Here is a 12,825-nt window from a genome sequence, read left to right as displayed (position 1 = left end):
ATTACACATCTGGTGAGTGCGGATTCTTACCCCACTATTCTGGAGCACCAGAACTGAAGTATTGCTGTTATTTCACCTATACCTGCACAGATTAACACTTATGGCCTAATACCGTTTAGTTGGCAATTAACATATTTTATTCTATGTGGACTATTTAATATATATTTTTTAAGCGCTGCACTTTCTTATTTGGTGAATAAATACCACCACAGGAAAACTCTATTTGTGTGGAAAAAAAAATTATATAAATTTCATTTGAATACAGTGTTGCATGACCGCGTAATTGTCATTCAAAATACGAAAGGGCTGAAAGCTGAAAATTGGCCTGGGCGGGGAGGGGGTTAAAGTGCCCGGTATTGAAGTGGTTAAAAGCACCCGTGTCTCCCCCCGATCACAACCAGTGTAGGGCGAGCATGTGTATGTACACATCAACTGCACAATGCATATGAGGTATCATGAATGACGGAGTAAGAGCAATAATTCCAGGGCTATAACATGCCAATATTATTATACAATATGGACTGGGTACCCAACACTAGGATCTCACCAAATGACCCAACACTAGGATCTCGCCAAATCACCCAACACTAGGATCTCGCCAAATGATCCAACACTAGGATCTTGCCAAATGATCCAACACTAGGATCTCGCCAAATGACCCAACACTAGGATCTCGCCAAATCACCCAACAATAGGATCTCGCCAAATCACCCAACACTAGGATCTCGCCAAATGAGTCTCGAACATCTAAAACAATGCAAGGTTTATTAACTCTACATCCACCGAACACCAAAGTAGTAGTTTTGAATGAAGTAACTGTTGATTGACATTCTCCCTCAATAACGGAGAACACATATGGTAAGGTAAGTATTTTTATTTTGGTAAAAGGACCATGGGAACACACATGTATGAACAACTGATTAGTTGAAATAAACTGAGAAGCAATGACTTCCCCAGAGAACACATCTTGTAACAGGAACGTCACAGAAATACAACACGGTTTTGTCGGGCCTTCTCAAAGTTTTTTTTGTCTAACAGAATGCTGGCGAGCAAGATGGTAAGGATCGATCCTGGGAATGGAAAGTCGGCAGGGAGTCCACTGAAATTCGAGACCGCTCTTGGCTTTGTAGTGTGTAGGGTGCGGTTGGTGCCACTTTGGTCAACGGGTGGAGAAGTAGCGTAATTGGAGCTTCGCACGTTTATACGAGTTTGGCAGTGTGACGTTTAGATGACTTTTAAAGGGTCAGTTCACCCAGAATGGAAGGTGGGTTCTAGAGGGCCTACATTGGGTTCTTCTAGATAGGTTTCTTAGTATTGATTGGATTTGTGTTACTCAATACAATATAGGTTTTGGTTGCCGTTAGCCACCTGTCTAGTAAAATGATGGATGGTATGAAATCTAGTCCCGATGTTTAGTTACTGCAGTTTTGGAGCTTACAGTCTAAGCATTTCTTGTGTGGGGGCAGTCTACTATTTTGATCTCACCCCACACACAATATTGGGAGTTTGTCAGGAGAAACTGCACTTGGAATCGTGGTTTTAGCTCCTTGCAGCGATACCAAAAAGATATTCGATTCATCAAAGCCATTCCAGTTGCTAAGGAATCAAGAATGCCACTTGTTTCGCATGCCTCAGTGTCTGTGGGGGTCTACTTCAAAGATCATTCCGTTTTTCGGTCTTTAGTCTGCAGAGAGCCAGTGACTGTCAGCCACCACCTCTCTGCTCTACTCCTCCAGCACTCACTGGAGCGTTTGGCTGTGGAAGCGGTGGGAGCGGCAGGCTCGGGCTTCTAGCACCCCACACACATGAGGTATCGCCTCGAACGTCAGTGCAAGAGCAATAATTCTCGCACTAGACCTCCTCTGTGACATTACACTGCTAACCTATAGAAATTTTTAAAGCGTCACCCATGGAGATTTTTAAGTACCACAGTTTCACGCCATTCCACGAGTGTGCACAATTTTAAAGCGTGACATGTTGGGTATCTATTTACTCGCCGTAACATCCTCTTTCATATTTTACAAAAAAATTGGGGTATATATTGTTTTTTTTAATCAAAGTGTATTTTTCCCCAAAAATATATATTCATTTTTAAAAACTGCGCATTTTGGTTTCGGTTTTCAGCCAAATGCATTTTGAATTTTTGGTTCCGGCACCAGAATTTTCATTTTGGTGCACCACTCTTTTCAAGTTAGTACTTTAGATTTACACAGGAGATCTAGTGCTAGAATTACTGCCTATGATCTGACGTTCGCGGTGATACCTCACCTGTGTGGGACAATTGCTGTTAGCGCATGTGCGGGACCAACACGTGTGTTTGCCTTTGCACGCAAGCACTGGGGGACAGGGGCACTTACATTTTTTTTTTTTTTACACCATTGCGTTAATACATATATATTTTTGAATCACTTTTATTACTGTTACAAGGAATGTAAACATTCTTGTGACAGCAATAGGCATTTGACAGGTAATCTTTATGGAGAGATCAATAAGACCCCAAATCCTTTCTCTGCCCTCAAAAGCATTCAAAATACACCAATATCTGTGTTTTTGAATGCTTTTGATTTTCTGAAAATGGTGCAGATGACATCCGGGAAAACCAAAAGGGAGGACAGGTCTTCGCTTCCGGGTTACCATAGTGGAGAGCCGATCAAAGCTGATCCTGGTTGGTTGCTCGGGATAGGGAAGCATGAGTGAGGTGGGGGGAATGTCCCATCCAACTGCTTGTAATAGCAATCAAGCGGCTAGTTAGCCACTCCAATTGCTATTACAAGAAAAACGGTACTGGGGTCATGCCTGCAGTTTCAGGCATCACCCTGGTATAGCCACTTGATGTCAAGTGACATACCCAACCCAATGCAGAAGAGCTGAAGGCCACTATTGAAGCATCCTGGCCTTCCATAACACCTCAGCAGTGCCACAGGCTGTTAGCTTCCATGCCACGCCTCATTGAGGCAGTAATTGCTGCAAAAGGGGCCCAAACCAAGTACTGAGTACATATGCATGCTTCTACTTTTCAGAGGTCCGATATTGTTCTATGTACAATCCTTGTTTTATTGATTGCATGTAATATTCTCATTTTCTGAGATTGTGGATTTGGGGTTTTCATGAGCTGTAAGCCATAATCATCACAATTATGACAAATCACGGCTTGAACTATCTTGCTTTGCATGTAATGAGTCTATCTCATATTAGTTTCACCTTTTAAGTTGCATTACTGAAATAAATTAACTTTTGCACAATATTCTAATTTTTGGCGTGCGTGCGTGCGGCCTCCCCACATACGCAGACATTTCAGTTTCGGTTCCCATCCACATGCATTCTTAATTTTTGGTATCGACACCAGAATTTTCATTTCGGTGCACCACTTGTACCCATACGTCGATTGGCAGCAAGTGGTTAAAAAGGAATTCCAGGCATGCGTTCTCTGATTGGACAAGGTGTAGGGCGTGAGGTCACGATCCCCCCTTTTCCAATCAGAGAACGCTTTGCATTCATTCAGGAAATAGGAAGCATTCGCTGAATGGTGCCGGTGCTGACCAGGCAAGCTACTGTGTTCAGAATGCATTAGGCCAGCTGCTCAGCATGGAACCTGGAAGCAAGTGAAAATCACTAGTGTAAGGCTGGTCATACATTATACAATTTTCTTGAGATTTTTGGTTTAGATTTACCAAAAACCGTATAATAGGAGGTCAAACCTAAACAATACTTTCAATTGTATCCAATTAGGTGGGCCCTTGCACTACATTATTATTATTGTACAGGATTTATGGCGCCAACAGTTTGCTCAGCGCTTTACAATATAATGGGAGACAATACAGCAACAATACAGTTCAATACAAGAGGGAAAGGAGGGCCCTGATCCTGGGAGCTTACAATCTAGGATAGTTGAAGGTGAATCTAAAGGAAATTGGACAGAAAATTGTATAGTGTATGGCCAGCCTGTGTCCGCTTCAGTGATTTTCAGCTTCCAGGAGCATGGGCCAGGTATGGTATATGTATAGTCACATTGGTCCAAAGCGTCAGGCATTGTGCACACTATTTTATAGGCAATACGGCCAAAACTATTTTACATCTGCCTGTCCGCATCCCATTCTGAAGCAACTTTTCCTCGGTGTCCTCATTTTACTGCCAATGTTTATTACTGGCAATTGCATAGCCTATCACCCCCGTGTTCTCTATGTCCATAGTGTATAATTCTTGATGGACAAAATGCTTTGTATTTGTGGACTGACCGTTTAAAAGTTCATCAACTTGGTCACACAACTGTGCAATGGACCGAACAATCCATTCACAGCATGTTTGCGCTTACGTCAGAAAATGAAAAGGAAGGCCCACTCCGATGACTTTGCTGGTGTGCCAAAAGATATTTTATCCTCATGAAACATTTTCCACACTCTGAACATGAAAATGGACGCTTGACCGCATGTCTCCTTTGGTGTACAAGAAGGTATCTTTTCTCGGCAAAGCATTTTCCGCACTCTGGACAGGAAAAGGGGCGCTCGCCTGTGTGAGTCCTCTGGTGAGTGAGGAGGTGTACCTTCTGAGTGAAGCTTTTTTCGCACAACGAACAGGAAAAGGGACGCTCGCTGGTGTGACTTCTCTGGTGTGTAAGAAGATATCCCTTTCGCGTGAAACACTTCCCACACTCTGAGCATGCAAACGGACGCTCACCCGTGTGATTTCTCTGGTGTACAATCAGATATCCTTTCTCAGTAAAACATTTCCCACACTCAGAGCAGGAAAAAGGACGCTCGCCTTTGTGACTTCTTTGGTGTCTTAGAAGGTTTACTTCCTGAGTGAAGCTTCTCCCGCACTCTGGGCAAGAGAAGGGACGCTCGCCCGTGTGGCTTCTCTGATGGGTAAGTAGGCGCCCATTTGAAGTGAAACATTTCCCGCACTCTGAACATGAAAAGGGCATTTCACCGGTATGGCGTTTCAAATGGGTAATGAGGTTTCCCTTTTGTGAGAAACATTTTCCACACTGGGAACATGAAAAGGGCTTCTCACCGGTGTGAACTCTCTGGTGCTTCACAAGGTCAGATATTGTTGTGAATGACAACGGGCACTCAGAACATGGAAAGGGTTTTAGACCGGTGTGAACTTTCTGGTGCTTAACAAGGTGTGATTTGGTTGCGAATGGTTTCCCGCACTCATTACAGGAGAAGGGCTTCTCTCCACTGTGAGATCTCTGGTGTGCCACAAACTGCGATTTTTCCATAAATGATTTTTTGCACTGGGGACACGAGAAGGGCTTTTCCCTGGTGTGATATTTCTGGTGTTTTTTGAGTTGTGACTTTGCCGTGAACGATTTATCACACTCTGTACACGAGAAGATCTCCTCGCCGGTGTGAGTTCTTTGATGGACACGGAGTTCACATTTTGTTTTTAAGGATTTCCCACACTCTGAACACGAATAGGGCCACCCTGAGGCAGGATGTCCTTCATGATTATACAATTGAGACCTATATGAAGGGCTGTTCTCAACCTCTGAATACAGAAATTCATGTTTATGCGTCCTCTGATGTACAGCAAGATGTGACTTCTTACTGAAACGTTTCTCACATTGAGAACAAGGAAATGGATTATTGTCTCTTGTACCGGTGTCTGAAAGATCGGAGGAAGATTCCTCAGGATTGGATGGGTCTGGGGATTTATCTACACTGCAAAATCTATGATGGACATTTGGGTGTAGAGAATGTGGTCTTTCAGGAGATTCATCAGGATTAGGAAGATCCATCGATGTATCTGCGCAGTAAGGTCTGTGATGTATACGTTCATGAACCGGGCTTACTCCTGGAGAAATTTGTAAGACGTTATTTTCTTCCTCTTTACAAACTGGAGACGATATGAATGGTCCCTCTGAAGAGTTCAGAAGAGCGTGTCCACCTGTAGGAAAGAACATTTATGTCCATATTAAATGCACATTCATTTTCAGTGTTTTACATTCAGGAGCCATAAATGTTGATCTAGTACTCGGCGATAAAATTGTAACCGACATAAGAATACAAATCAGATAAGATACTCAATGTATTGCAACCAAAGCAACAGTTGCACACTGGGTCACCGTATATGTACACGGATGCAGTGTTCTGGTCACGAATGGATCTGAACCTTTCCCTGCCTCAGGATTTAACCCCCTATATACACACATAGAGTACTGCAGGGAAGCACTGGTAACATTTGTTCCCTGTTCTGTTGTGTTGAGCCACGTGATCCTCCACTCATGTCCATCCTAAGTGCTTGTATGTGATGTCATATACAAGGTCCTGGGATGGATGCAAGAGGTGGATTGGTATTCTGCAGTACTTACTCCTGACCTTTTACTCTTTGTTACCTACTACTCACCTCTGCACTCTGTGCTGCCTACTACTCACCTCTGCACTGCCCTACAACTCACCACTGCACTGCCTACTACTCACCTCTGCACTCTGCGCTGCCTACTACTCACCTCTGCACTCTGCGCTGCCTACTACTCACCTCTGCACTCTGCGCTGCCTACTACTCACCTCTGCACTGCCTACTACTCACCTCTACACTTCCTACTACTCACCCCTGCTCTCTGCGCTGCCTACTACTCACCTCTGCACTCTGCGCTGCCTACTACTCACCTCTGCACTCTGCGCTGCCTACTACTCACCTCTGCACTCTGCGCTGCCTACTACTCACCTCTGCACTCTGCGCTGCCTACTACTCACCTCTGCACTCTGCGCTGTCTACTACTCACCTCTGCACTCCGCGCTGCCTACTACTCACCTCTGCACTGCCTACTACTCACCTCTGCACTGCCTACTACTCACCCCTGCTCTCTGCGCTGCCTACTACTCACCTCTGTACTGCCTACTACTCACCTCTGCACTCTGCGCTGCCTACTACTCACCTCTGCACTCCGCGCTGCCTACTACTCACCTCTGCACTCCGCGCTGCCTACTACTCACCTCTGCACTCCGCGCTGCCTACTACTCACCTCTGCACTGCCTACTACTCACCTCTGCACTGCCTACTACTCACCCCTGCTCTCTGCGCTGCCTACTACTCACCTCTGCTCTCTGCGCTGCCTACTACTCACCTCTACACTGCCTACTACTCACCCCTGCTCTCTGCGCTGCCTACTACTCACCTCTGCACTGCCTACTACTCACCTCTGCACTCTGCGCTGTCTACTACTCACCTCTGCACTGCCTACTACTCACCTCTGCACTCCGCGCTGCCTACTACTCATCTCTAAAACTCAGCATTACTTACTCATTACCCCTTTACGCTGTGTTTCTTACTATTGACCTGAAATCTGCATTACTTACTACTGACCCTTTCACTCTGTGTTACATACTACTGACCTCTGAACTCTATTACTTACTCCTGAACCATGCACTGTCCTAACCAAATTTGTACATTGCTTTGACAGGCCAACATCAGCCAGCCAGGCCAGAATTCAAACCAGCAAGCCAGCCAGGACTCAGCCCAGCCAGCCAGGCCAGGACTCAGCCCAGCCAGCCAGCCCAGGACTCAGCCCAGCCAGCCAGCCCAGGACTCAGCCCAGCCAGCCAGCCAGCCCAGGACTCAGCCCAGCCAGCCAGCCAGCCCAGGACTCAGCCCAGCCAGCCAGCCCAGGACTCAGCCTAGCCAGCCAGCCCAGGACTCAGCCCAGCCAGCCAGCCAGCACTCAGCCCAGCTAGCCAGCCAGCACTCAGCCCAGCTAGCCAGCCAGCCAGGCCAGGCCAGAACCCAACCCAACCCAGCCAGAACCCAACCCAGCCAGGCCAGGCCAGAACCCAACCCAGCCAGGCCAGGTCAAAACCCAACCCAGCCAGACCAGAACCCAACCCAGCCAGGCCAGAACCCAACCCAGCCAGCCAGGCCAGAACCCAACCCAGCCAGCCAGGCCAGAACCCAACCCAGCCAGCCAGGCCAGAACCCAACCCAGCCAGCCAGGCCAGAACCCAACTCAGCCAGCCAGCCAGCCAGCCCAGAACTCAACCCAGCAAAGCCAAAACAGAGCTCAGACAGCCAGGCCAGGCCCCAACCCAGCCAGGCCAGAACCCAACCCAGCCAGGCCAGGCCAGAACCTAACCCAGCCAGGCCAGGCCAGAACCCAACCCAGCCAGGCCAGGCCAGAACCCAACCCAGCCAGGCCAGGCCAGAACCCAACCCAGCCAGGCCAGGCCAGAACCCAACCCAGCCAGGCCAGGCCAGAACCCAACCCAGCCAGGCCAGGCCAGAACCCAGCCAGGCCAGGCCAGAACCCAACCCAGCCAGGCCAGAACCCAACCCAGCCAGGCCAGGCCAGGCCAGAACCCAACCCAGCCAGGCCAGGCCAGGCCAGAACCCAACCCAGCCAGCCAGGCCAGAACCCAACTCAGCCAGCCAGCCCAGAATTCAACCCAGCAAAGCCAAAACAGAGCTCAGACAGCCAGGTCAGCACAGGCAGTCAACCTGGTCAAGACTCAGGCCAGCCAATCAGCCCAGATCTAAGCCTAGCAAAACCGTGAGTAAAACTAAATGTCAAGTTTCTTGCTGAAGTTAAAAAGGTAGGTTAAGCTTAATTTTTTTTTACATTTCTTGGCATTTATATTATTATATTTTAAGTTTTCTTCAAACCGTCCTTACATTTTAAAGGGGCCTTGTTAGTTGTTCAAGACGATCTCCATTTCTTCAAGTTTACCTACCTCTGGTGTACAGTATCTCCACCTCATTTGTTGAGAACATGACATTATATTGACTATAGCATTTGAATATTGCATATCAGATAAATAGTTCAATACAACAAAACCAATCATTGCACACAGTCATGGTGTATGTACACTAATAACATAACATTATGATGGGAAATGGAGATGGACCTTTCATATGGTGTCCAGTATCTCCTCCTCATTTGTTGGGAACATGACGTTATATTGAGGAATGGAGATGGACCTTTCATATGGTGTTCAGTATCTCCTCCTCATTTGTTGGGAACATGACGTTATATTGAGGAATGGAGATGGACCTTTCATATGGTGTTCAGTATCTCCTCCTTATTTGTTGGGAGCGGAGGTGGACCTTACAATTTTCCATGGTATAGTTTTAAAAGCACAGTTCAATCCAGCCAGTCCAGAAGGCAGTGTGCAGGGCAGATTCATAAGCCTAATAGCCATGGCCCTTTCAACATATTTTCATCCCACAATTGTGCAAGCAGGTACATGAAGGACATGCTGCTTTCCATTCTGTAGCAGTGCAGCAGGGTTGTCCCCTTATCATAGAATGCTGCATGAGGTGGACTTCACTGACAGAATCAACAGGTATTTTTTAAGGTTTTGCAGTGATACTAAGGGAAAATGGCAAGTGCAGATGCGCGTATATTGACGTGCTACAGCACAAATCTTTTTAATCTGAGGCAATAGTTCTGAATTAATGTGTCTAAAATTATACACGCCAACTGCTAAAAAAAGGTATATGAAAAACAAATTATATATATACTTGTTCTGATATTTAAAGAAGACTCCTCTTTAATGGATGGCATCATTCCAGCCTTCCCTGTAGAGAGCTGATCATCCCTCACACACATCTCTTCTTCCTCTTTGATCTCAATTTTCATATCAATAATTTCTTCACCCTAAACCAACAGAATGATACAAAACTTGACTAAAATGTAGACAATAATATATGGAGACTACCTAGAAGAATACATGTTCAATTAGAGTTTTGATTACTTCTAAGGTCCAGATTCTTTACTCCACCTACCTGATGATGGTGGGGGATGGTGTGACCTTCCTGTGTGGAATCCCGGGAATACAGAAGACGGGGACATCTCTCTGGTGGGTTCCCATGACTGGATCCATCTGTTGGAAACACACACACTGAATCCGTTTCTATGCGTGTATGGGGTAAAGGAAATTATACTTTAGAGTTAAAGTGATAATGTATTCAACTGTTGAAATGCTGTTTTTTTCATTCTAGCAAAAGAATAATTAATTTTCTCTGCAGTCAGGAGGCATGTATGTCTGTTTATTACACATCGATTCTGCATACAGTATCTCCTCCTCATTTGTTGGGAACATGGCGTTATATTGAGGAATGGAGATGGACCTTCCATATGGTGTCCAGTATCTCCTCCTCATTTGTTGGGAACATGACATTATATTGAGGAATGGAGATGGACCTTCCAGATGGTGTACAGTATCTCCTCCTCTTGGGAACATGACGTTATATTGAGGAATGGAGATGGACCTTTCATATGGTGTACAGTATCTCCTCCTCATTTGTTGGGAACATGACGTTATATTGAGGAATGGAGATGGACCTTTCATATGGTGTACAGTATCTCCTCCTCATTTGCTGGGAACATGACGTTATATGGAGGGATGGAGATGGACCTGTCATATGGTGTCCAGTAGCTCCACTGCATTTCTTGGGATTATTGGGACTTGCATTATATAAAAAGTAATACATTAATATGGGGAGTACTAAGGACTGATTGTGACATACAGCGTACAATATCACCACCACATTTGTTGGGCACATTAGGTGGAGTAGTTACGTAGATGATATTCTTATAGACAGCATTGGATAATTCTTCTATATGGATTTTCTCGGTCACAAGATATCACACTGTGCAGAATTGGCGAGATCTAGAAAGGTAAGTTTTACGATATAAAATACAAACACAGTTCAAAAGGTATGGTACACATATTGTAGATTGGATTTCTTCTAGGCAGTCTGTTCTGATCTCAGCAGAGGTTGATGATTTGTTAAAAATCTGTTTCATTTGTTCTGCCTAGCTTTAAACTCACAGAGATAAAATGAAACATGTAAAATGTTCTTGTATTAATGTTTACTTTTTACCTGTCCTGACATCTAGTAAAGTTTCCTCTTGTTTGGATCGCATCGCCATTTCTTCTTCCACTTTAATTTTAAATGTCCTATTTATCAGCTCTTTGTCCTAAAACAACAGAACAATAGAAAACAGCATCTTTAAAAATCTGATTGTATTTGTACTTTCTACTTGAAATATAGAAAGAAAAAAAAAAAGTATTTATTGAAAAAAAAAAAAACTGAGCCTATGTAGTGTAGCACCCTCCTAGGTATCTAGGGGGAGCTATAGCTCTAATTGTTAGACGCTGGGTAGCAGCCTGGGTGTGATAGTCACATGGTTCAAATTTAGGTCAGAGCTGAGAGGCTCTGCAGACCAGCTGAGGAGTGGTTTGGCCAATATCCAACAGGAGGCTTGGCAAGGGGCCAGGATAGCCTTTAAGAGTAAGCAAGGCTGCTCAGCAGGAGTAGAGTTGGAGGAGATGTTGGGTGGAAGATGAGGATGAGAGGCTAGAGAGCAGGAGCCTGGGAGGGAGCCCAGATCGGAGAGGGGCTCACCTCCAGGCAAGAGAAGCTTGGAAGAAGGAAAGCTTGGGACTTCACTGGTCCCCAGAGAGAGGAACACCTGTGTGGCAGGGAAGGAGCGTCTCAGCTAGAAGGCCTGGTAACAACACAGGAGAAGGACTAGGTGAGTAAACCTGCATCTCCCGAGCCGGAAAGAGGAAGGAGCACTCTGGTGGGAAATCAGATTAGCAACTACCTGGGACTGTCTTACTTTAAAGTGACAGGAACTGGATCCCCTGCTCAGGGACTCACCCAGATCTACTGGATTAGGAGCATATAGGGTCTGGGGTGGTACAACCGAAGACACTGACTAGCTCTCCAAGAGAATTTTCTGCAGCAAGAAAATTTGTATATAGTTCAAGGAAGTTGTCCTCAGTTTCACAGTTCCAATGGGCATCCCATACACCCCTAACCCTATCCCAGGTCTAATCCCCTAATAAAAATCACAAAACAAAGCTCAAAGACTGGTTACTGTCTCCTGGATGCAAGTTAATGTGGAAGCGTGTGTTGCCTGGCTGTGAAAGACTATAGGGGGACTCAAATCTCTAGCGACTCCTAAGGGGGTAGTGCTACAGTAGAAAAATATATTCAAAGTTTAGAATAATTACTAAGGTCTAGCTCTTCAATTCAACCTACCTGATGATGGTGAGGGATGGTGTGACCTTCCTGTGTGGAATCCCAGGAATACAGAGGATGGGGACATCTCTCTGGTGGGTTCCCATTACTGGATCCATCTACCTGATGATGGTGAGGGATGGTGTGACCTTCTTGTGTGGAATCCCAGGAATCCAGAGGATGGGGACATCTCTCTGGAGGGTTCCCATTACTGGATCCATCTGCCTGATGATGGTGAGGGATGGTGTGACCTTCCTGTGTGGAATCCCAGGAATACAGAGGACGGGGACATCTCTCTGGTGGGTTCTCATTACTGGATCCATCTGTAGGAAACACACACACTGACTGAATCCATTGTTTCTATGTGTTTATCAGATGATGGGGGATCTAGGTGGACCCTCCGTACTGCTCTCTCCTTTACAATAAAGTCTCCTCTTACCCGGTGATGTGAGGGGCGGCTGATTGTCCATCATGAAGTCCTTGTAGAGATCCTTGTGTCCTTCTAAATACTCCCACTCCTCCATGGAGAAATAGACAGTGACATCCTGACACCTTATAGGAACCTGACACACACAATGATAGTCACCATCCAGACACATCCCTTGTCTGTTACTGGAGAATGTCCCAGAATTCCCGGCACCACTCACCTCTCCTGTCAGCAGATCGATGATCTTCTGGATCACTTCTAGGATCCTCTTGTTAAATCTTTTAGTTGTCGGGGGGTGAAATGGAGGCTTCGGGATGGAGGAAGGTCCATGGGGAAGGATTATGGGTGTTAATGCCTCACCAGACGTCTTCCTCACAACTTTATAATCCTGAGTAAGAAGAGACAGTAACAATTATAACTACTTACAATCC

The 12,825-nt window shown here is 45.6% G+C and overlaps 1 protein-coding gene across 1 annotated transcript in view; it reads right to left on the bottom strand.

Moving 5' to 3' along the window:
• Nucleotides 1-859: 859 nt before the first annotated feature.
• The window catches only part of LOC149453487 (uncharacterized), a 146,377-nt gene continuing 134,411 nt past the window's right edge, over nt 860-12,825 (bottom strand). Inside the window, exons 25-31 of the mRNA XM_089688650.1 lie at nt 12,615-12,782; nt 12,407-12,530; nt 11,989-12,290; nt 10,822-10,918; nt 9,721-9,818; nt 9,457-9,592; nt 860-5,889 (exon numbers count right to left, since the gene is read on the bottom strand). Coding sequence (XP_089544776.1) covers nt 4,292-5,889; nt 9,457-9,592; nt 9,721-9,818; nt 10,822-10,918; nt 11,989-12,290; nt 12,407-12,530; nt 12,615-12,782 — 2,523 coding nt within the window. The 3' untranslated portion in view covers nt 860-4,291. The remainder of the gene's footprint in view (nt 5,890-9,456; nt 9,593-9,720; nt 9,819-10,821; nt 10,919-11,988; nt 12,291-12,406; nt 12,531-12,614; nt 12,783-12,825) is intronic.

This window comes from Staurois parvus, unplaced genomic scaffold, assembly GCF_062004578.1.
Source record: "Staurois parvus isolate SC_StPar_1 unplaced genomic scaffold, SC_StPar_1.0 ptg000449l, whole genome shotgun sequence".
Classification (NCBI taxonomy): domain Eukaryota; kingdom Metazoa; phylum Chordata; class Amphibia; order Anura; family Ranidae; genus Staurois; species Staurois parvus.
This window is presented reverse-complemented; position numbering and strand designations above follow the sequence as displayed.